We start from the raw sequence: 22,100 nt of genomic DNA, 5'->3' as shown, positions 1-22,100 counted from the left end.
TCCATTGAAATCAATTTAGAAAAACCTTTTACATGGGTCCTGGACAAGTAAGCCTAGACGGTTGTAAAAGATGCTGAGACAAAGTAACAGAGTGCTTGACATACAGTGCAAACAATTCAAACTACTTAGTAAACCTAGAGTTGGAAATGCTGGCTGAGGCTCTGTTCAGCACGGGGACAGAGACTGGAGACAGTGACAAGGCAGTGAGATCATTAGAGCTGACATTGTCACAGCCATCACAAACACTCTGGGAAACGAGGGACAACAGCGACGAGGGTTGGTCCCCTTTAGATTTCTGGCTAAACAATACACAGCACAATGTCTCTATTAATATTTTTTTTAAACTTCACACTAGAGAAATGGTCCATTTCCATGAATTATGGTGACATTCATCAGTTGGCCCTGCAGTCCTGGTCTCTGGTCAAAGTAGGCGATGGGTTATGTAACTGCCTCAATTAGTGGGGAGCATCAAAACAACAAGCGGTGTTTAGTGACGAACTGGGCTGGAAAGAGACGAGAGGTCCTTGTCTCTCTGAAGCCTCATTGGGCTGATTAACCACCACTACAGAAAGGTTTTATTACTCAGGGCTAACGCAACACACACATTCAGGGCCAATGCAACACAGGCGCACCCACAAAAGCACAGACACGCACGCTCATACATACACACACACACACACACACATGCTCGTGCACACACACACTACCATGGCCTGCTTCTATTTGACAGCTGAATCTCAAGGTGCACCTGAAAAATTATATTCATTAAATACCCAAACTTTGTCTTTGACTCAAATTAAAATAAGACCAGATGAAAGGCCTCTGGGAGCTTAATGGTTTCAACTTGGAGTCTGATGGTTTACATTTCAAACAGGCTTTGTTTTAAAGGGACACTTTGGGCTTTTGGCAATGAAGCCCTTTATTTACTTCCCCAGAGTCAGATGAACTCATAAATCACATTTTTATGCCCCTGCATCCAGTATGAAGGAAGTCAGAGGTAGTTTCACGAGCCAATGCTAACTAGCGTTATCCCAATGACTGGACGTCTATGGCATCTACTAGCATGCTAGCAATTACCATACGATTTCCAGTCATTGCGTTAACACTAGCTATCAATTGCGATAATGCTAGTTAGTAACTTACATCAAACTACACGTAGAGACATACAAATGGTATCCACAAGTTCATCTGACTCTGTGGAAGTAGATAAAATTCTAAAGTATCCCTTTAAGAGGGGAACTGGGTTCGCCTCTTCGTTTTCTTCTAAGGCTAAAAATAGCAGACAAATGAATAAAACATCTGAATGGATTATCATAATGAAACAGACTGTTAATTTGGACACAGGATACAGATTCCATGTAAACAAGAAACAAAAGCCCAACAATGCTTCACGATGAGATCCTATTTAAAAATGTTATCAAGAGCCACACATCTGACCCAGGAACTGATTAAACTTTGAAACTCTTTTGTCTAGTTTTTTCTTCGTCTTCCCTCTTTGCTCTGGCACACAGTCGTCTTCCTGTGTAAACTGACTAGCAGTCGTCTCCCTGTGTAAACTGGCACGCAGTCGTCTTCCTGTGTAAACTGACTAGCAGTCGCCTTCCAGTGTAAACTGACTAGCAGTCGCCTTCCAGTGTAAACTGAGTAGCAGTCGTCTTCCTGTGTAAACTGACTAGCAGTCGTCTTCCAGTGTAAACTGACTAGCAGTCATCTTCCTGTGTAAACTGACTAGCAGTCGCCTTCCAGTGTAAACTGACTAGCAGTCGCCTTCCAGTGTAAACTGACTAGCAGTCGCCTTCCAGTGTAAACTGACTAGCAATCGCCTTCCAGTGTAAACTGACTAGCAGTCGCCTTCCAGTGTAAACTGAGTAGCAGTCGCCTTCCAGTGTAAACTGGCTAGCAGTCGTCTCCCTGTGTAAACTGGCACGCAGTCGTCTTCCTGTGTAAACTGACTAGCAGTCGCCTTCCAGTGTAAACTGACTAGCAGTCGTCTCCCTGTGTAAACTGGCACGCAGTCGTCTTCCTGTGTAAACTGACTAGCAGTCGCCTTCCAGTGTAAACTGACTAGCAGTCGCCTTCCAGTGTAAACTGAGTAGCAGTCGTCTTCCTGTGTAAACTGACTAGCAGTCGTCTTCCAGTGTAAACTGACTAGCAGTCATCTTCCTGTGTAAACTGACTAGCAGTCGCCTTCCAGTGTAAACTGACTAGCAGTCGTCTTCCAGTGTAAACTGACTAGCAGTCGCCTTCCAGTGTAAACTGACTAGCAGTCGCCTTCCAGTGTAAACTGACTAGCAGTCGCCTTCCAGTGTAAACTGAGTATCAGTCGTCTTCCTGTGTAAACTGACTAGCAGTCGCCTTCCAGTGTAAACTGAGTAGCAGTCGTCTTCCTGTGTAAACTGACTAGCAGTCGTCTTCCTGTGTAAACTGGCTAGCAGTCGCCTTCCAGTGTAAACTGAGTAGCAGTCGTCTTCCAGTGTAAACTGACTCAGTCAGTGTAAACTGACTAGCAGTCGCCTTCCAGTGTAAACTGAGCAGTCGCCTTCCAGTGTAAACTGAGTAGCAGTCGTCTTCCAGTGTAAACTGACTAGCAGTCGTCTTCCTGTGTAAACTGACTAGCAGTCGCAGTGTAAACTGGCTAGCAGTCGCTTCCAGTGTAAACTGGCTAGCAGTCGCCTTCCTGTGTAAACTGGCTAGCAGTCGCCTTCCTGTGTAAACTGGCTAGCAGTCGCCTTCCAGTGTAAACTGACTAGCAGTCGCCTTCCTGTGTAAACTGACTAGCAGTCGCCTTCCAGTGTAAACTGACTAGCAGTCGCCTTCCAGTGTAAACTGACTAGCAGTCGCCTTCCAGTGTAAACTGAGTAGCAGTCGTCTTCCAGTGTAAACTGACTAGCAGTCGCCTTCCAGTGTAAACTGGCTAGCAGTCGCCTTCCAGTGTAAACTGACTAGCAGTCGCCTTCCAGTGTAAACTGACTAGCAGTCGTCTTCCAGTGTAAACTGGCTAGCAGTCGCCTTCCTGTGTAAACTGGCTAGCAGTCGTCTTCCTGTGTAAACTGGCTAGCAGTCGTCTTCCTGTGTAAACTGGCTAGCAGTCATCTTCCTGTGTAAACTGGCTAGCAGTCGTCTTCCTGTGTAAACTGACTAGCAGTCGCCTTCCTGTGTAAACTGGCTAGCAGTCATCTTCCTGTGTAAACTGACTAGCAGTCGCCTTCCAGTGTAAACTGACTAGCAGTCGCCTTCCTGTGTAAACTGGCTAGCAGTCGTCTTCCTGTGTAAACTGGCTAGCAGTCGTCTTCCTGTGTAAACTGGCTAGCAGTCGCCTTCCTGTGTAAACTGGCTAGCAGTCGTCTTCCTGTGTAAACTGGCTAGCAGTCATCTTCCTGTGTAAACTGGCTAGCAGTCGTCTTCCTGTGTAAACTGGCTAGCAGTCGTCTTCCTGTGTAAACTGGCTAGCAGTCGTCTTCCTGTGTAAACTGGCTAGCAGTCATCTTCCTGTGTAAACTGGCTAGCAGTCATCTTCCTGTGTAAACTGACTAGCAGTCGCCTTCCTGTGTAAACTGGCTTCCTAGCAGTGTAAACTGTGTAAACTGGCTAGCAGTCATCTTCCTGTGTAAACTGGCTAGCAGTCACCTTCCTGTGTAAACTGGCTAGCAGTCACCTTCCTGTGTAAACTGGCTAGCAGTAAACTGTCTGGGAAATTCTTGCCAGCCTTATCATGTTTTATATCATGTGTAAGCTGTTTTTCCAACTAAGTGTAAACTAATAATAAAGTTTTTACAGAACGGTTACTGAACTGACAGCAGTAGAGCAGAAACTGAACTGTCTCACTCGCTGACAGAGCTCATCAGTGGCCACGACACTTCACTTCACTGAATTAAATCTGAACAGAACTCAAACCTAGTTCCTAGCTTGCTTCCACTCTTAGGACCTAAACTGAACGTTGAACAGTTATACAGCTGTCCCCATAGGAGAACCCTTTAAATAACTTTTCCCAGGTAAACCCATTGAGTTCTAGAAGGATTCAGTCATCCTTTCTATAGAGGGTTCTACATCCAAAAGTGTAAACTGATGATCCTAGCAGTCGAAGAACCCTTCCCTTTTTCTAGTGTAAATCTGAGCTGAGGAATAGTTATGCAGGCTACTCATTGTTCAACTTTTGCATATTCAAACAGCAACATGTGTAAACTGGAATAGGCTATTTCTTCCCAGTACACTTCCTGTGTAAAATTATAAAACTGAGAATCTTTTTTTTTAAACTGCAGTCTAGAAACAAAACTCTTCCTGTGTAAAAAACTGAGGATAGGATATGAGAAAAGGATATGTGTCAGTGAAAGAGGACCCAAACGCCTTAACAGAAACAGTGTAAACTGAAATCTCAAGATTTGTAGTGGAGAAGCGCCTTCCTGTGTAAACTGACTAGCAGATGAAGGCACAAAACACGACAGGACAGGGTGATACCAGTGTAAACTGACTAGCAGGAACGCCTTCCAGTGTAAACTGACTAGCAGTCGCCTTCCAGTGTAAACTGAGTAGCAGTCGTCTTCCAGTGTAAACTGACTAGCAGTCGTCTTCCTGTGTAAACTGGCTAGCAGTCGCCTTGCTGTGTAAACTGGCTAGCAACAGGAACGGATCACAAAGGAATAAATAGGGACTCTAATCAGGGGAAAGGATCGGGAACAGGTGTGGGAAGACTAAATGATGATTAGGGGAATAGGAACAGCTGGGAGCAGGAACGGAACGACAGAGAGAAGAGAGAGCGAGAGAGAGAGAGGGAGGGGAGAGAGAGAGGGATAGAACAGTCAAACATGCCTTGCTGTGTAAACTGGCTAGCAGTCGTCTTCCTGTGTAAACTGGCTGGAAAGCAGTCCTTGTCTTCCTGTGTAAACTGGCTAGCAGTCGTCTTCCTGTGTAAACTGACTAGCAGTCGTCTTCCTGTGTAAACTGGCTAGCAGTCATCTTCCTGTGTAAACTGGCTAGCAGTCATCTTCCTGTGTAAACTGACTAGCAGTCGCCTTCCTGTGTAAACTGGCTAGCAGTCATCTTCCTGTTTAGTAAAAATGTGCTGGCTAGCAGTCGTCTTCCTGTGTAAACTGACCGGTAATGAAGTCGGCTTCCTGTGTAAACTGGCTAGCAGTCGTCTTCCTGTGTAAACTGGCTAGCAGTCATCTTCCTGTGTAAACTGACTAGCAGAGTGAGCCCACTCCCAGACGAGTGGAAACAGGAACGAAAAGGAGGTTAAACTGGCTAGCAGTCATCTTCCTGTGTAAACTGGCTAGCAGTCACCTTCCTGTGTAAACTGGCTAGCAGTAAACTGTCTGGGAAATTCTTGCCAGCCTTATCATGTTTTATATCATGTCCAGATAAAAAGGAACAGACTGGTTAAGCGCTGATGGATGAGAAAAATAAGCGCATGGCTCCTGGGATAGGATGGTTCACGCCTACCTCTGAAGGCCAACCTCGACAATGAATTGTCTAGTGACGTCAGGAGTAACGAGGATAGGAGCGGACGTAAAACGTTCTTTTTTAAGCTGCGCTGCAACTCGACACGTGACCTGGAACGGGCCAATCACTGACAGCTTGACCTTAGCGGAATCCATCTGAATGCCTTCAGCGGAAATAACGGAACCGAGAAAAGTAACGGAGGAGACATGAAAAGAGCACTTCTCTCACTGGTGTGATATTGATCTGTAACTAAGATGATATTGCTGCTGGAATCTTAGCAATGGCCACTCCTGGATGTAACTAATAATAAAGTTTTTACAGAACGAAGAAGGCACTTACCTCACAAGAACTGACAGCAGTAGAGCAGAAACTGAACTGTCTCAGGGAGTTGGCTCGGGACAGAGCTCATGATATTCCTCCGTGGCCAGAAGAAACGACACTTCACTTCACTGAATTAACCCTATCCAAACTGAACAGAACTCAAACCTAGTTCCTAGCTTGCTTGGACTACACTCTTAGGACCTATTTTTCTAACTTGAACGTTGAACAGTTATACAGCTGTCCCCATAGGAGAACCCTTTAAATAACCCTTTTCGGTTCCAGGTAGAACCCATTGAGTTCCAGGTATAGAAGGATTCTATAGATCATCCTTTCTATAGAGGGTTCTACATGGAACCCAAAAGGTTTCTACCTGTAACCAAATAAGGATGATCCTATGTAGACAGCCGAAGAACCCTTTTGAAGATCTACCCGCAGATAGGGAATGTTATGTTTCCAACCCATTCCATAAACAACCCCTGCCCCAGGATGGCGAGAGCACCGATAGTAGTACAAGAGAATCCACATCTCCGATGATGAACCTCCCGGAGATGAATCAAAATGTCCAGCAACTCCGCAACAGACCCTCCAGAAAAGCTGCATGGGCTCAGTCTCAAAGCCAGAGGAGGGAGATGGTTGCGATGCGGAGCAGGGAAACACCGTTGATGCGAGCTCTCTTCCACGAGCCCGGTGACGAAGATCTACCCGTCGCATGGCGAGAGCAATCAAAGAATCCACATCTGATGGAACCTCCCGGGAGAGAATCTCATCCTTAACCACTGCGTGGAGTCCCTCCAGAAAACGAAGCAGCGCCGGCTCGTTCCACTCACTAGAGGCAGCAAGAGTCAAACCTTGGAATAATCCGAACCCTTTTTTCTGGAATCTGTTAGTGTCATAATAGCTGTGCCCCATTCTCGACATAGAGTAAATGACGCAACCCGAGCTCTCTCTCTAAATGAGGAATAGAACACAATTACACTGCTTTAGGCTACTCATTGTTCAACTATTTGCATATTCAAACAGCAACATAATAAGTTGATAGAATCTGTTGAATAGGCTATTTCTTCCCAGTACACCACCATTACACAGATCATACCTCTAAATTATAAAACATGAGAATCTTTTTTTCGACTGAAACTGGAGAAATGAAGGCACAAAACACGACAGGACTACTAGAAACAAAGGACAGGGCGAAACGCCACAGCATGGTGAATACAATTAAAACAATCCAAAGGAATTAGGGACTTAATGTCAATTTAAAACAAAATACAGCTGGGAGCAGGAGGATAGGAGAAGAGAGAGCGAGAGAGTATAGAGAAGCAGAGGGAAACGAATAGCATGACTGACAATGACAAACATGACAATATGTTTCATTCATTCACCGTCCTGAGGCTGTGGGAGCAAGACATTGTACAGGCCTAAAACAAGACACAGGAGGCTAATGAAAATAGCAGACTAGGAGATATCCCACATCCACGGAAGTGTGGCCCACCAGAGACAGGCTATAACAATGATATCACCAGGATGAGCGAAAATCAAATGCTCGCACACATGCACAGTACACACACGCAAGCATGTACATATGCAAACACACACACACACACACACACACACACACACACACACACACACACACACACACACACACACACACACACACACACACACACACACACACACACACACACACACACACACACACACACACACACACACACACACGCACACATACACACAGAAATATACACACCAAAATACACTTACGCAAGCATGTACCTGTGCACAGACAACTTCCCATGTTACTCTCAGATCAAAATAGTCAACCATAAATGACATAAACAGAACAGAGAATAAGAGGTGCTGACCCACCCTGTCCATTAGTGTCCGGAGTGAGACAGAGAGTAAAAGTGAACTGCAGAAGTTTCTCTATGGAGCTCAGGGTTCCATGCTCTGTGAGACCCCGTCAAGTCTAAACTCTCTCCCACCGAGCAGCACTCGTGCCGGGCATGCCTCTGTCTCCCTGTCCCCCTCTATCCCTGGATCAGGCTTTCAGATCAGACAACTAACACAAGGATAACCACGCAACACCAGCTTCCCTCTCACTCCGAGTCCGTGTCTCCTCCTCAGCCTGTGAGAGCGTGTGAGTGAGAGAGAACTAGAGTGTATGTGCGTGTGTCTGGGTGGTCACTGTAACTAACTGAATCAGCGGTGTTACTCACCCCAGGACAGAGTGGGGAAGAAAGAGAGAATGAGTGAGATGGAGAAAGGGAGGGGGGGGGGATAGAGGTGCTGCAAGTGTCTGTGTTTGTGTGTGGGTTGGTTTTTCTAAAATCCCCAAAAGTCCCCACAAGGATAGTAAAACAAGAAAAATTATCCTTCGTGGAAAGATTTCCCACATCCTCATGAGGACAAAGGCTATTTTAAGCGTAGGGGTTAGGTTATAATTAGGGTTAGAATTAAGGTTAAGGTAAGGGGTTAGTGGTTAGGGTTAGGTTTAGCGTTACAAACTTTATAAGCCTTTTTAAAACTCAAATACACTACAAGTGTGCATTTCCTGCTGTGCAGGAAAATCCTCAGCAACAAAAGCAACAAATTAAGATCCTACATCTGTAGGCATACAGCTCACTACACAGACTGTCTACTGAAACCCTTCTACGGTTATTCCCTACATAGTGCATTACTTAGTTAGTGCACTACTTCTGACCAAAGCCTATGTAGGGAACAGGTTCCATTTGGGACGCAGGCGTCGAGTCAGTCTATGTGCCTAACAATCTTCTCATTCATCTTTTACTCCATTGTGTGACTGTTGCTTAAGGCTGGTTTCTTAAACCAAATCAGTCAGTTTCACTTTAAAACAGCGTGGGTGGTGATAAGGATACTGCAGGCAGGAGGGATTGTAAGGAACAATCATCAGACACGCAGACCAGGAAGAGCTGTTCGCTGAGAAAGGAGCAGATTGGTGCTTTATCTCTACAATGAGTGCTAAAACAATTCACTTCCGGAAAAATATGTTTCTTTCTGCTAATTGGACAAATTGTACTGCCTTCGAAAATAAAAGAGTTCAAAGACACCCTGTTTTCCCTCTGTTTCATGACAATCAGCATTACTATGCTGATGGTCGGAAATACAAATGCTATTACAAAGCCAACTAAATTCATAGCCTGAGTGACACCGGAGGCAGAAAACCAGGTCATTTGTACACTCGCTGCCAGTCAAATGTTCAAGCTTGACAGGCTCACAGCTATAAACATGGACTGAGACCTCAAAAACAATTCTGACAAAAACATGAAAAGACACCAAAAACAAACAAAACGCAAAATGCCTCTAGATATAAATAATATGGACTAGTCTGGTCATTTCTGCATCATAAATAGAATACTCATGACATATACCCTGAACAAGTCTATGGAAGCTGTAATGTCTACATGGGAGCTGTAATGTCTATAGAGTGGCTATGTGTGTTGAACAGGTGCTGTATGTGGCGTAACTAGTTAAATGTGTTTAATAAAGTTAGTCATTACCTGCTTTTCCAGCTTCTGCTGCCTGAGGCTGGTGCTGTCATCATCAAGGGCACTGAGAAGAGACGAAAGACAAAATGGTTACTATCCACTCATAACTCATATCTGACTGAGACATAATACAAGTGGTTCTGTGGTTAATACCAATCTGTTATCTGGGTCTCATCTGTTATCTGTTATATTTACAATAAGAAGCAATTTGCTACAGTGGTCACTAATGAATGCACCTCTGATCGAGGTTGGGTGGTATGCAGATTTTTATTCCCGCTTCTGTACCATACCGGGGTATTTGGTATTACCGGAAGTGCACACAGGGGGCCTTATTTATTTTTGAAAAAGGTATTGAAAATCATACCATCGGTATATCTACAGTTTCAAACATTTCAAATCAGATTTTCACAATTCCTGACATTTGATCCTCGTAAAACAAATCCCTGTCAGTTAGGATCACCACTTTATTTTAAGAATGTGATATGTCAGAATAATAGTAGAGAGAATGATTTATTTCAGCTTTTATTTCTTTCATCACATTCTCAGTGGGTCAGAAGTTTACATACACTCAATTAGTATTTGGTAGCATTGCCTTTAAATAGTTTAACTTGGGTCAAACGCTTCGGGTAGCCTACCACAAGCTTCCCACAATAAATTGGGTGAATTTTGGCCCATTCCTCCTGACAGAGCTGGTGGAACTGAGTCAGGTTTGTAGGCCTCCTTGCTCACACATGCTTTTTCAGTTCTGCCCACACATTTTCTATAGGATTGAGGTCAGGGCTTTGTGATGGCCACTCCAATACCTTGACTTTGTTGTCCTTAAGTAATATTGCCACAACTTTGGAAGTATGCTTGGTGTCATTGTCCATTTGGAAGACCCATTTGCGACCAACCTTTAACTTCCTGACTGATGTCTTGAGATGTTGCTTCAATATATCCTCATAATTTTCCTTCTTCATGATGCCCTCTATTTTCTGAAGTGCACCAGTCCCTCCTGCAGCAAAGCACCCCCATAACATGATGCTGCCACCCCCATGCTTCACGGTTGGGATGGTGTTCTTCGGCTTGCAAGCCTTCCCCTTTTTCCTCCAAACATAACGATGGTCATTATGGCCAAACAGTTATATTTTTTTTTCATCAGACCAGACGACATTTCTCCAAAAAGTACGATCTTTGTCCCCATGTGCAGTTGCAAACTGTAGTCTGGCTTTTTTTATGCCGGTTTTGGAGCAGTGGCTTCTTCCTTGCTGAGCGGCCTTTCAGGTTATGTCGATATAGGACTCGTTTTACTGTGGATATAGATACTTTTGTACCTGTTTTCCTCCAGCATATTCACAAGGTCCTTTGTTGTTGTTCTAGGATTGATTTGCACTTTTCGCATCAAAGTACATTAATCTCTAGGAGACAGAACGTGTCTCCTTCTTGAGCGGTATGACGGCTGTGTGGTCCCATGGTGTTTATACTTGCGTAATATTGTTTGTACAGATGAACGTGGTACCTGCAGGCGTTTGGAAATTGCTCCCAAGGATGAACCAGACTTGTGGAGGTCAATTATTTTCTGAGGTCTTGCTGATTTCTTTAGATTTTCCCATGATGTCAAGCATAGAGGCACTGCATTTGAAGGTAGGCCTTGAAATACATCCACAGGTACACCTCCAGTTGACTCAGATGATGTCAATTAGCCTATCAGAAGCTTCTAAGGCCATGACATCATTTGTAAAAAAAAATCCAAGCTGTTTAAAGGCACAGTCAACTTAGTGTATGTAAACTTCTGGCCCACTGGAATTGTGATACAGTGAATTATAAGTTAAATAATCTGTCTGTAAACATTTGTTAGAAAAACTACTTGTGTCATGGACAAAGTAGATGTCCTAACCGACTTGCCAAAACTATAGTTTGTTAACAAGAAATTTGTGGAGTGGTTGAAAAACGAGTTTAAATAACTCCAACCTAAGTATATGTAAACATCTGACAACTGTAAATTCCCCGGTATATGGTATATTGGCGCCCCCCCTTGGGTTGTGCCGTGGCGGAGATCTTTGTGGGCTATACTCAGCCTTGTCTCAGGATGGTAAATTGGTGGTTGAAGATATCCCTCTAGTGGTGTGGGTCTGTGCTTTGGCAAAGTGGGTGGGGTTATATCTTTCCTGTTTGGCCCTGTCCAGAGGGTATCATCGGATGGGGCCACAATGTCTCCTGACCCCTCCTGTCTCAGCCTCCAGTATTTATGCTGCAGTAGTTTATGTGTCGGGGCTAGGGTCACTTTGTTATATATAGAGTACTTATCCTGTCTTATCTGGTGTCCTGTGTGAATTTAAGTATGCTCTCTCTAATTATATCTTTCTTTCTCTCTCTCGGAGGACCTGAGCCCTAGGACCATGCCTCAGGACTACCTGGCATGATGACTCCTTGCTGTCCCCAATCCACCTGGCCGTGCTGCTGCTCCAGTTTCAACTGTTCTGCCTGCGGCTATGGAATCCTGCCCTGTTCACCCGACGTGCTACCTGTCCTAGACCTATTATCTGACCATGCTGGTCACTTATGAACATTTGAACATCTTGGCCATGTTCTGTTATAATCTCCACCCGGCACAGCCAGAAGAGGACTTCCTAGGTTTTGGCCTTTCTCGGGAGTTTTTCCTAGCCTACGTGCTTCAACACCTGCATTGCTTGCTGTTTTGGGTATTAGGCTGGGTTTCTGTACAGCACTGAGATATCAGCTGATGTACGAAGGGCTATATAAATACATTTGATTTGATTTGAAAATGTGATATATTGCTCAAGCCTACCCTGTTGTCACTTACATCAATGACACTAATGATTTTCAATGGAATTCCACCAGGGGGCATTGCTACTGTGAATAATAACTGTGGACAAGGCACCGAAATCTCCTGGCAGAACTAGAATTGAACGTTACCAAGGTGTTCGCTTGAAAAAGCAGTTACACTGCTGCACATAACTAAGACTGTCATACAGGATTACTGTCATACCTTAGGCTATAAATGTTTGAGCTTAGCCTGACTGCATGATCTGCACACTGTAAAAAAACATGTAGTTGTTAATAAATATAATTTTGTCCAGGAGTTGTTCATGACCACAGAGGCTAACTTGAAGAGAAAAGCTTAGGGCTCAAGCTACAAAACGCCTCACTTTCCTGGTGAGGTCAAAAATAATACTGTATCAGCACTGTATAATGCAATAGAACAACGCATCAGACAGCAGCACTACTGTGCTACAAAGCAACAGCAAGTCTAGATCTAAAACACAGTTCTCCATAGAGTCCTGTCTCTGGCCGTCAGAGTGGTGGCTGTTTGGGACTACTTTTCCTGGCTCCTGTGAAAAGGCCCGCTGGGTACATGTTGCTAAGCTACAGTGGAGAAGGAGAAGAAGGTGGGAGTAGCAGTGGGAGTCTATTCAGAGGCACAGAACGAGTTAGAGGAACCCACCGATACTCTACCCAGCCACAGACATAACCTACAAGACACTCTCACTGACAGACATAACCTCCAAGACACTCTCACTGGCAGACATAACCTACAAGACACTCTCACTGGCAGACATAACCTACAAGACACTCTCACTGGCAGACATAACCTACAAGACACTCTCACTGGCAGACATAACCTACAAGACACTCTCACTGACAGACATAATCTACAAGACACCCTCACTGACAGACATAATCTACAAGACACCCTCACTGACAGACATAATCTACAAGACACCCTCACTGACAGACATAATCTACAAGACACCCTCACTGACAGACATAATCTACAAGACACCCTCACTGACAGACATAATCTACAAGACACTCTCACTGACAGACATAATCTACAAGACACCCTCACTGACAGACATAATCTACAAGACACTCTCACTGACAGACATAATCTACAAGACACTCTCACTGCAAGAACACAGCGTATGTGGGGAGGGGGGGGTGATGGAGGATGGGGGAATGTGTGATGGAGGGTTGGGGGAGATTGTGATGTAGGATGGGGGAGTGTGTGATGGAGGGATGGGAGAGTGTGTGATGGAGGATGGAGGAGTGTGTGATGGAGGGATGGGGGTGATGGAGGATGGTTGAAGATTGGGAGGGAAAAAAACAAGGTTCTGCCACCACCTGCTGAAATCTCTCAGAACAATTTAACATCTCTGGGCTTCACTAATTTCTCTGTCAGTCCACATGCTCACACCATTTGTTGCTGTCAAACAGCCTCGGCTGTATTATACCCTTTACATCTCCCATTCAGACAGAGCGTGTTACAGGAGCAGAACAAGAAGAAACTTCATTAAGCACAACTATCTACAGTAAATAACAATCTCTCCATACCACTGATTCTCTCTCTATCACCATGAGGATATAAGGGCCTCATTATGTCATCATCACCATTTCTGAAGGACCTGCACCAAATGCCAAGAGGGATAGAAAGCAGGACGATCATCTGCTGAAAGGCAAACATCATCCGTCTATTACGTGAACTCAGATTATTACAGACAACAACACCGATGACTTGGCCACGCCCTCCAACATCCTCAGAATGATGGATTAAAATCATTAGGCTAAGTAAGTAAGTAAATTACTACAGATTGAAATTCCAAATTCTGTGGCAATAAGAAATACCAATGTCATCGAACCAATGAGTTTTGGACTTGACTTGGCGAGTTGCTTGTCTATTTATTCAACAACAACCTGTTTGGTCAGCTTAACATTAATGATCAGTCATCTCAGAGGCTGTAGAGCACTCTGTTTTAGTATACTGATTGTTACAGCCCTCTTTGAGTCTAATCAGCCCAGTGCAGCGCTATCCATACAGGCGTGCAGATCTGTCCACAGGGAAGCCATTACATGTCTCTGAGCAGGTGTTGGTGACGGCGGTGACGAGTGAAGGATAATGGGAGGTGTTAATTACACATCCAGGATGGTCATTACACTCAGAATAAAAAGGTGCTATCTAGAACCTTAAAGGGTTCTTTGGCTGTCCCCATAGGAGAACCCGTTGAAGAACCCTTTTTGGTTCCATGTTGAACCTTTGCTATAGACGGTTCTTAATGGAACCAAAAAGGGAAGAACCCTTTTAACCCTTTTTTCTAAAAGTGTAGGGTGTCCAGAGGAGGAGCGGAGGAAGAGCAGGGGAATTTTTCTTTTCAACAACTGTCCAGCTAGGGACCTGGGTGGAGACGCAATGGGAATACTCTCCACTGGGGAAAGGCTGGAGGCTTGGTGGGTATGGTTACTATCAAAGGGTGTTTGACCTCTTTTGGACTGGGGGAAAAACATAGTTGGGATACTGTCATTAAATGTGCCGGCCTGTAAAACTGACCCTTTTTAGGTGGCTCTAACACCCGAAAAGTGTCCCCATTCAACCCTAGAGGTAGAAGAGTGACTGTGTGTGGCCACTGTGGACATTCCTTGATTCCATTCATCTACTTGACACCACAATCAATACAATCACTCAACCTAGTCTCTCTGACAACACAACAGCTCTTTCTAGTAGACCCTTATCCAGACTGTTCTGCACAAATTTCACTTCACTGCACTACAGGGTCTTTACCTGGCACTCACAAAAACAGAGCATTTCTAAAGTAGTCTGTCAACTGACCTATTGGACCATATTATGAGTAAAAAAAATATTCTTTGACCATGAAATTACTAGTTGATGGAAGCTGTGGGTGCCTGGGTGGGTGATTAATCACAGGTATTCTAATTGATGAGTGCTAAAGATGTAGGATCTTAATTTGAGCCAGTTTGCTACAGCAGTATAATAATATTGCAGCAATAGGAAATGTGAATTCTTATGTGGTTTATAGTTATTGGACATCTTTTGTAGGGGTGATGAATTTTTCGTAAGGGAAAATAAAGTCTGAAATTTCAAAGTGGAAATTACAAACTTCAGCAGCCTCAAATATACTCCAAGTTTTAAATCTCCTGCATTGGGTGATCAAGTTAAGATCCAACATCGGTGCTGCTTACCTTGCTGTTGAGGTAGAGGAGAAGCTGGCGGAGCTGGAGGGTCTTCAGAGCCATGGGGTTTTCAAACAGGAACACAGGACACAGAGAATAATAGAGTTAGCAAGAGATCAGTGACACCAAAAAGAACCATGCTAAAACGGGATGCTTTGGTACTGTTCTGACAGTAATGTTCTGACAGTCTCTACACGTGTGTAGTCCTTCAGCTTGAGAAGCACATGATCTTTCAAGCTTACAGGGAAATGGAAATCGATCCCCAGTCCATAACACATAATAAGCTATATATTTTTCATTTATCTAAAATAGGCCTACCTGAGCTAGCAGACATAGAACAGACAGTGGCCTGTACAGTAGTACAACAAATTAACACCTATATGACTGTGGCGTGGTCACAGTCCCCCAGACAGTGAATAAACACCTAGATGACTGTGGAGTGGTCACAGTCCCCCAGACAGTGAATGAACACAAATATGACTGTGGCGTGGTCACAGTCCCCCAGGCAGTGAATAAACACCTAGATGACTGTGGAGTGGTCACAGTCCCCCAGACAGTGAATGAACACAAATATGACTGTGGCGTGGTCACAGTCCCCCAGACAGTGAATGAACACCTATATGACTGTGGCGTGGTCACAGTCCCCCAGACAGTGAATGAACACCTATATGACTGTGGCGTGGTCACAGTCCCCCAGACAGTGAATGAACACCTATATGACTGTGGCGTGGTCACAGTCCCCCAGACAGTGAATGAACACCTATATGACTGTGGAGTGGTCACAGTCCCCCAGACAGTGAATAAACACCTAGATGACTGTGGAGTGGTCACAGTCCCCCAGACAGTGAATGAACACAAATATGACTGTGGCGTGGTCACAGTCCCCCAGACAGTGAATGAACACCTATATGACTGTGGAGTGGTCACAGTCCCCCAGACAGTGAATGAACACCAATATGACTGTGGCGTGGTCACAGTCCCCAGACAGTGAATGAACACCTATATGACTGTGGCGTGGTCACAGTCCCCCAGACAGTGAATGAACACCTATATGACTTTGGAGTGGTCACAGTCCCCCAGACAGTGAATGAACACCTATATGACTGTGGAGTGGTCACAGTCCCCCAGACAGTGAATAAACACCTAGATGACTGTGGAGTGGTCACAGTCCCCCAGACAGTGAATGAACACAAATATGACTGTGGCGTGGTCACAGTCCCCCAGACAGTGAATGAACACCTATATGACTGTGGAGTGGTCACAGTCCCCCAGACAGTGAATGAACACCAATATGACTGTGGCGTGGTCACAGTCCCCCAGACAGTGAATGAACACCTATATGACTTTGGAGTGGTCACAGTCCCCCAGACAGTGAATGAACACCTATATGACTTTGGAGTGGTCACAGTCCCCCAGACAGTGAATGAACACCTATATGACTGTGGCGTGGTCACAGTCCCCCAGACAGTGAATGAACACCTATATGACTGTGGCGTGGTCACAGTCCCCCAGACAGTGAATGAACACCTATATGACTGTGGCGTGGTCACAGTCCCCCAGACAGTGAATGAACACCTATATGACTGTGGCGTGGTCACAGTCCCCCAGACAGTGAATGAACACCTATATGACTGTGGCGTGGTCACAGTCCCCCAGACAGTGAATGAACACCTATATGACTGTGGAGTGGTCACAGTCCCCCAGACAGTGAATGAACACCTATATGACTGTGGCGTGGTCACAGTCCCCCAGACAGTGAATGAACACCTATATGACTGTGGCGTGGTCACAGTCCCCCAGACAGTGAATGAACACCTATATGACTGTGGCGTGGTCACAGTCCCCCAGACAGTGAATGAACACCTATATGACTGTGGCGTGGTCACAGTCCCCCAGACAGTGAATGAACACCTATATGACTTTGGAGTGGTCACAGTCCCCCAGACAGTGAATGAACACCTATATGACTGTGGCGTGGTCACAGTCCCCCAGACAGTGAATGAACACCTATATGACTGTGGAGTGGTCACAGTCCCCCAGACAGTGAATGAACACCTATATGACTGTGGCGTGGTCACAGTCCCCCAGACAGTGAATGAACACCTATATGACTGTGGCGTGGTCACAGTCCCCCAGACAGTGAATGAACACCTATATGACTGTGGCGTGGTCACAGTCCCCCAGACAGTGAATGAACACCTATATGACTGTGGCGTGGTCACAGTCCCCCAGACAGTGAATGAACACCTATATGACTGTGGCGTGGTCACAGTCCCCCAGACAGTGAATGAACACCTATATGACTGTGGAGTGGTCACAGTCCCCCAGACAGTGAATGAACACCTATATGACTGTGGCGTGGTCACAGTCCCCCAGACAGTGAATGAACACCTATATGACTGTGGCGTGGTCACAGTCCCCCAGACAGTGAATGAACACCTATATGACTGTGGCGTGGTCACAGTCCCCCAGACAGTGAATGAACACCTATATGACTGTGGCGTGGTCACAGTCCCCCAGACAGTGAATGAACACCTATATGACTGTGGCGTGGTCACAGTCCCCCAGACAGTGAATGAACACCTATATGACTGTGGCGTGGTCACAGTCCCCCAGACAGTGAATGAACACCTATATGACTGTGGCGTGGTCACAGTCCCCCAGACAGTGAATGAACACCTATATGACTGTGGCGTGGTCACAGTCCCCCAGACAGTGAATGAACACCTATATGACTGTGGCGTGGTCACAGTCCCCCAGACAGTGAATGAACACCTATATGACTGTGGCGTGGTCACAGTCCCCCAGACAGTGAATGAACACCTATATGACTGTGGCGTGGTCACAGTCCCCCAGACAGTGAATGAACACCTATATGACTGTGGCGTGGTCACAGTCCCCCAGACAGTGAATGAACACCTATATGACTGTGGCGTGGTCACAGTCCCCCAGACAGTGAATGAACACCTATATGACTGTGGCGTGGTCACAGTCCCCCAGACAGTGAATGAACATTGATCAAGTGCTGTGTATTTTCTTAATCCGCCACAGGGTATCATGATTCTATACTTTTATCTGAGAATACACCGTGTCCTCGACCTCTATCAAACTTGGAGGACACAGTCTTTCTGTCCATTTCACAGGTATCTACGCGGTAATCAATGTTTCATAACACTGACACTATGCTGTAAAAGACTTAATGACTGACAAGCAAACAAGACGCAGGCCAGTAATAGCCTATTACTTTGTCACGAACAAGATTGAGGATACCCTCCATGTCATGGCATTGTCCTCGGTCTGTTGGTGAAAAAGCTTGAGAATAGGATGAGACTCCTGCATTCAGATTACAATATGATGCAGTTCCAAACGTGTCTCTGGAACTGAGCATAAAATGAGGGACTTTATTATCAGGCGAGAGACAAGGGAGAAGCGTATTATCAAACTGCAATAAAATTATTCTCATTAATATACTTCACAGCTTTGGACTAATTTAAATCATGTTTTAAAGTTCATCGAATAAAGTACATTTAATTTCCCCTTCGGCAAATGACTTTCCGGGGTTAAAAATGAAAGACTGAATGAGAGGTAGTCTAATTCAACTTCTATTTCCCCGGAGGTTGGAGAGAATGGCTTCAGTTCCAGTTCGGCGAGTGAAATCACAAGAGAGAGGGATTATTCAAAACAGGGTGATGACATGGGTGAGATTAGACTGTTTTTGATTCCCTGGCAGTCAGGTCAGCTCTACGTCAAGTTAAAGCTAGAATTTGGGATTCATTTGTTTTGTGTGAAACAGCAGCCCTGCTATATACCAAGAACTGAAATGACCATTAAAACAGATTTCCAGATTGCAGATTGTGCCTTTAAGGAAGCCAATGAAAAGACACCAGCTGAATAAATGATCAATGCATGGTGAGGTATAGAGCATGAACAACACTGTTTAACTAGGCCTAGGATATTATAGGACTCAAACAAAGCAAAAAAGACAGTCTTTTCAAAACAAGCAACTTCAATCAAATTCTTTCATGTCAGGTACTTGGTCAAAATATTCTTAGCACGTCCTTAGAGCAAACAGCTGTAAAACAAAACCTCACAATATAACATGTTAGAAAGAAACTTGTTACAGTACAAGAAGTGGAGCTCTGAATAAGTAACGACAATGCACCAGACAAAACATGAGAGTGGGAGAGACCCTTAAAGGTAAACTTTCTTTTTATTATCCCACTGTTGACACTGCATTTGGCCGGTGACACTTTGCTTCTTGAAATTCCAATATCTTTAAAACTTCACTGCTGACATACAAAACATTTTGGGGCTGTATCAACAGTGGGCTCATGAAAAAACACTCAAAAACAACCTTTTGGTGTTTGTTTCCCTTTAACAACAGGTAAGCCATTCAGCCCAAGGAGAACAGAGAACCGGGGTGTGGGTAGGAGGTAGGATCAGTGGGAACAGGAGGAAGAGATGCTCAAAGCCTATCTGTCTGTCACAGGCACGACAAACACCTGACTCACAGGACACAGACCCCTCTCAGTTCCTCTATCACCCTACAGTACACATTTATGAGATATCAAGCACAGCGTGTGTGTGTGTACAATATGATCATGTCTAGGCGCGAGCGTGTGCCTACGTAGGCAGTGGCTGTAGACAGGCTGGGAGACACCACTCTTTACACGGTCCATGATGCTGTATCAGTCAGTCTAGGTGTATGATAGTCCAACAGCAGCTCCGGTAATGTATGGTGCTCCCAACCCGGTCCAGAGTCAGTCTGAAGGTCTACCTGAAGCTCCAACTACAACCCTGCTACCCTGCAGCCAGGAGGGAGTCCCAGCGCCACGCAGCTGAGGGTGAGGTCTCGGAGTGGGAGCCGTTGCCATGACGCCACACTTGAGGCTAGCCTCTGAACACAACACAGTGAACCCACAGGGATTAGTTGTTAGAGGAGTCTAAATGTGGCGTGAGTTCATGCCAAGACAAAATACTGGGAATAAAATCGCTAAACTTGGTCCTCTGACTTAGTTACATGTCCATCTTTCCTCAGTTTCTAAGATGTATCAGATATATAGACTGATAGGCCACGTGCTAAAACTGGACATGACTGTATCGTAATAGCTAAAAATGCTTTCAGCAGAACTCCACAGACGCCATTTCCTCTGACTCAGAGGGAGATATTGCACATATCAAAACCGCAGACCATTTACACATATTGAATTTAACACCAATTAGGAAAGTATCCGTTTTGTGCGTTTTAGCCTAGGCCCAGTATCTTAAGTAAAATATTCCAACACTTTTATTTTGACAGAAAATGCCAGAACATGGAATTTGCTTAGTCATAGCAAAATGAACCAAACGGTTTCTTGCCAATGTGAAACCACATTATTCTGGTTTTCTGCCTTTCTACATAGGCTTTTCTTACATGCTCCTTGAATCCGTGTAAGTAGAGCGGTTTCTGGATGACAACCACAGTTACTCCCAATTACCAGAAGTATAAACAAACAACCCTCTCATTCCTTAAACCGGCAAGAAGTGGGGGACCTTGATCCTGTTGCTAGGAGATCACAGGACCTTTAAGTCATATCGTCTTCTGTTTGTGTACGTGTGTTTGCATGCGCGTGCCAGCGAAGGGAAAATGGCATTCTCCTCATCTGAGGGCAATCTGGGGAATGATTCACCTGAGAGTAATTAAACACTGTCAAAACAAATTATGGAAACAAGAGCTAAGTGTAGACTGGTCAGCACTCGAAGCACCGCCTTACATCCATATAACAATGACGAAAACCCAAAGACCGGAACTACAGAAGCTCGTTATCTCATGCATCCCATTGAGTCACGGCAGATTCTTCGGTCTACACGCAGAATCGGCCCACTGGAGATTAGGTAGGCTAAAATGATGTAGCCTACATGATACAGTTGAGAACCAGCCTACCTATTGCAAATACCAGATTTGTTTCTCTGTCTGTCAGTCCCTGAGTCAAATGGGTGGATTCTCCAAGCCACTGAGAAGGCATGTGTTCGGAATGTGCTGGAAAACAGAAAGTAAATTGCACTTCATTTTCTACCCTGTTGAAACGGCTTTCTCACCCACAGGTCTTGAACAGTTAGATACTTGAGGTCCAGCTGGTTTGTTATAGGTCTGCTGAGGCATTGTGAAATAGGGATACAACAACCACACCTTTATGGAAAGGGAATTACTGATACTGATTTAAGACACATTGAATTAAACCAGGAACAATTTTCCTACAGCAGACTGAATGGTAAATGATTTTGAGTGAGACTGTGAGTGCATGATTGTCTTTGGTCACCGACCATGATAATCGTGTGCACTATACCTTACAGACACCCTGATTTTCATTTGTCCATCCATGCGCTTGTTCAGTAATTTCATGTGCTGCATTTTTCCCTCCACTCTGAGGTTTGTGGTATCAGCCTCAGATGCTGCTGTGTTAAGGTCCCTTTCCACCCCTCTGTTCAGCTCTTAAAACAGACACTCGCATCCTCTGCCAACTGAGTCACCCAAGCATGAAACCTAAAGCAGAGAGAGAAGGGAGCCTCAGTTGCCCTTACGGAGAAAGAGAGAAGGATAGGCTACTGGAAAGGGCTTGAGAGATAGGTGAGATGTTTTACATGCCGGGATTGCAGCTGTGCTATCTGTGTGCATGCCTGCTGGACACAAACAAACAGTGTCTGGGTGTTTGGGGGGCTATAGGACAGGTCGTTTGCAAATTATATTATACAAATATTACATTTTGAAGTTGTGTTTTATTACTGTGTAGGCGACTTGTTCTTGTAGGCTAAATGTTTTTTTTTTTTTTAATGATATTCATTTACGATTTACGAGCAGGGATGAAGACGCAATGGGCAATGCTTTGC

General features: G+C 44.8%; 1 protein-coding gene across 3 annotated transcripts in view; it reads right to left on the bottom strand.

Moving 5' to 3' along the window:
* The window catches only part of tulp3 (TUB like protein 3), a 46,786-nt gene that overhangs the window by 14,143 nt on the left and 10,543 nt on the right, over positions 1-22,100 (bottom strand). For 2 of the 3 annotated variants that reach the window (XM_046296995.1, XM_046296994.1), the window contains exons 2-3: positions 15,243-15,284; positions 9,279-9,330 (exon numbers count right to left, since the gene is read on the bottom strand). In XM_046296995.1, coding sequence (XP_046152951.1) covers positions 9,279-9,330; positions 15,243-15,284 — 94 coding nt within the window. Of the gene's footprint in view, positions 1-7,626; positions 7,927-9,278; positions 9,331-15,242; positions 15,285-22,100 lie in introns of those variants that run through there. The other variant, XM_046296996.1, reaches the window with a different exon arrangement.

Source organism: Oncorhynchus gorbuscha, linkage group LG14 (assembly GCF_021184085.1).
Source record: "Oncorhynchus gorbuscha isolate QuinsamMale2020 ecotype Even-year linkage group LG14, OgorEven_v1.0, whole genome shotgun sequence".
Lineage (NCBI taxonomy): Eukaryota > Metazoa > Chordata > Actinopteri > Salmoniformes > Salmonidae > Oncorhynchus > Oncorhynchus gorbuscha.
The sequence above is the reverse complement of the archived record's forward strand: the minus strand, read 5'-3'. Positions and strand labels throughout refer to the sequence as shown.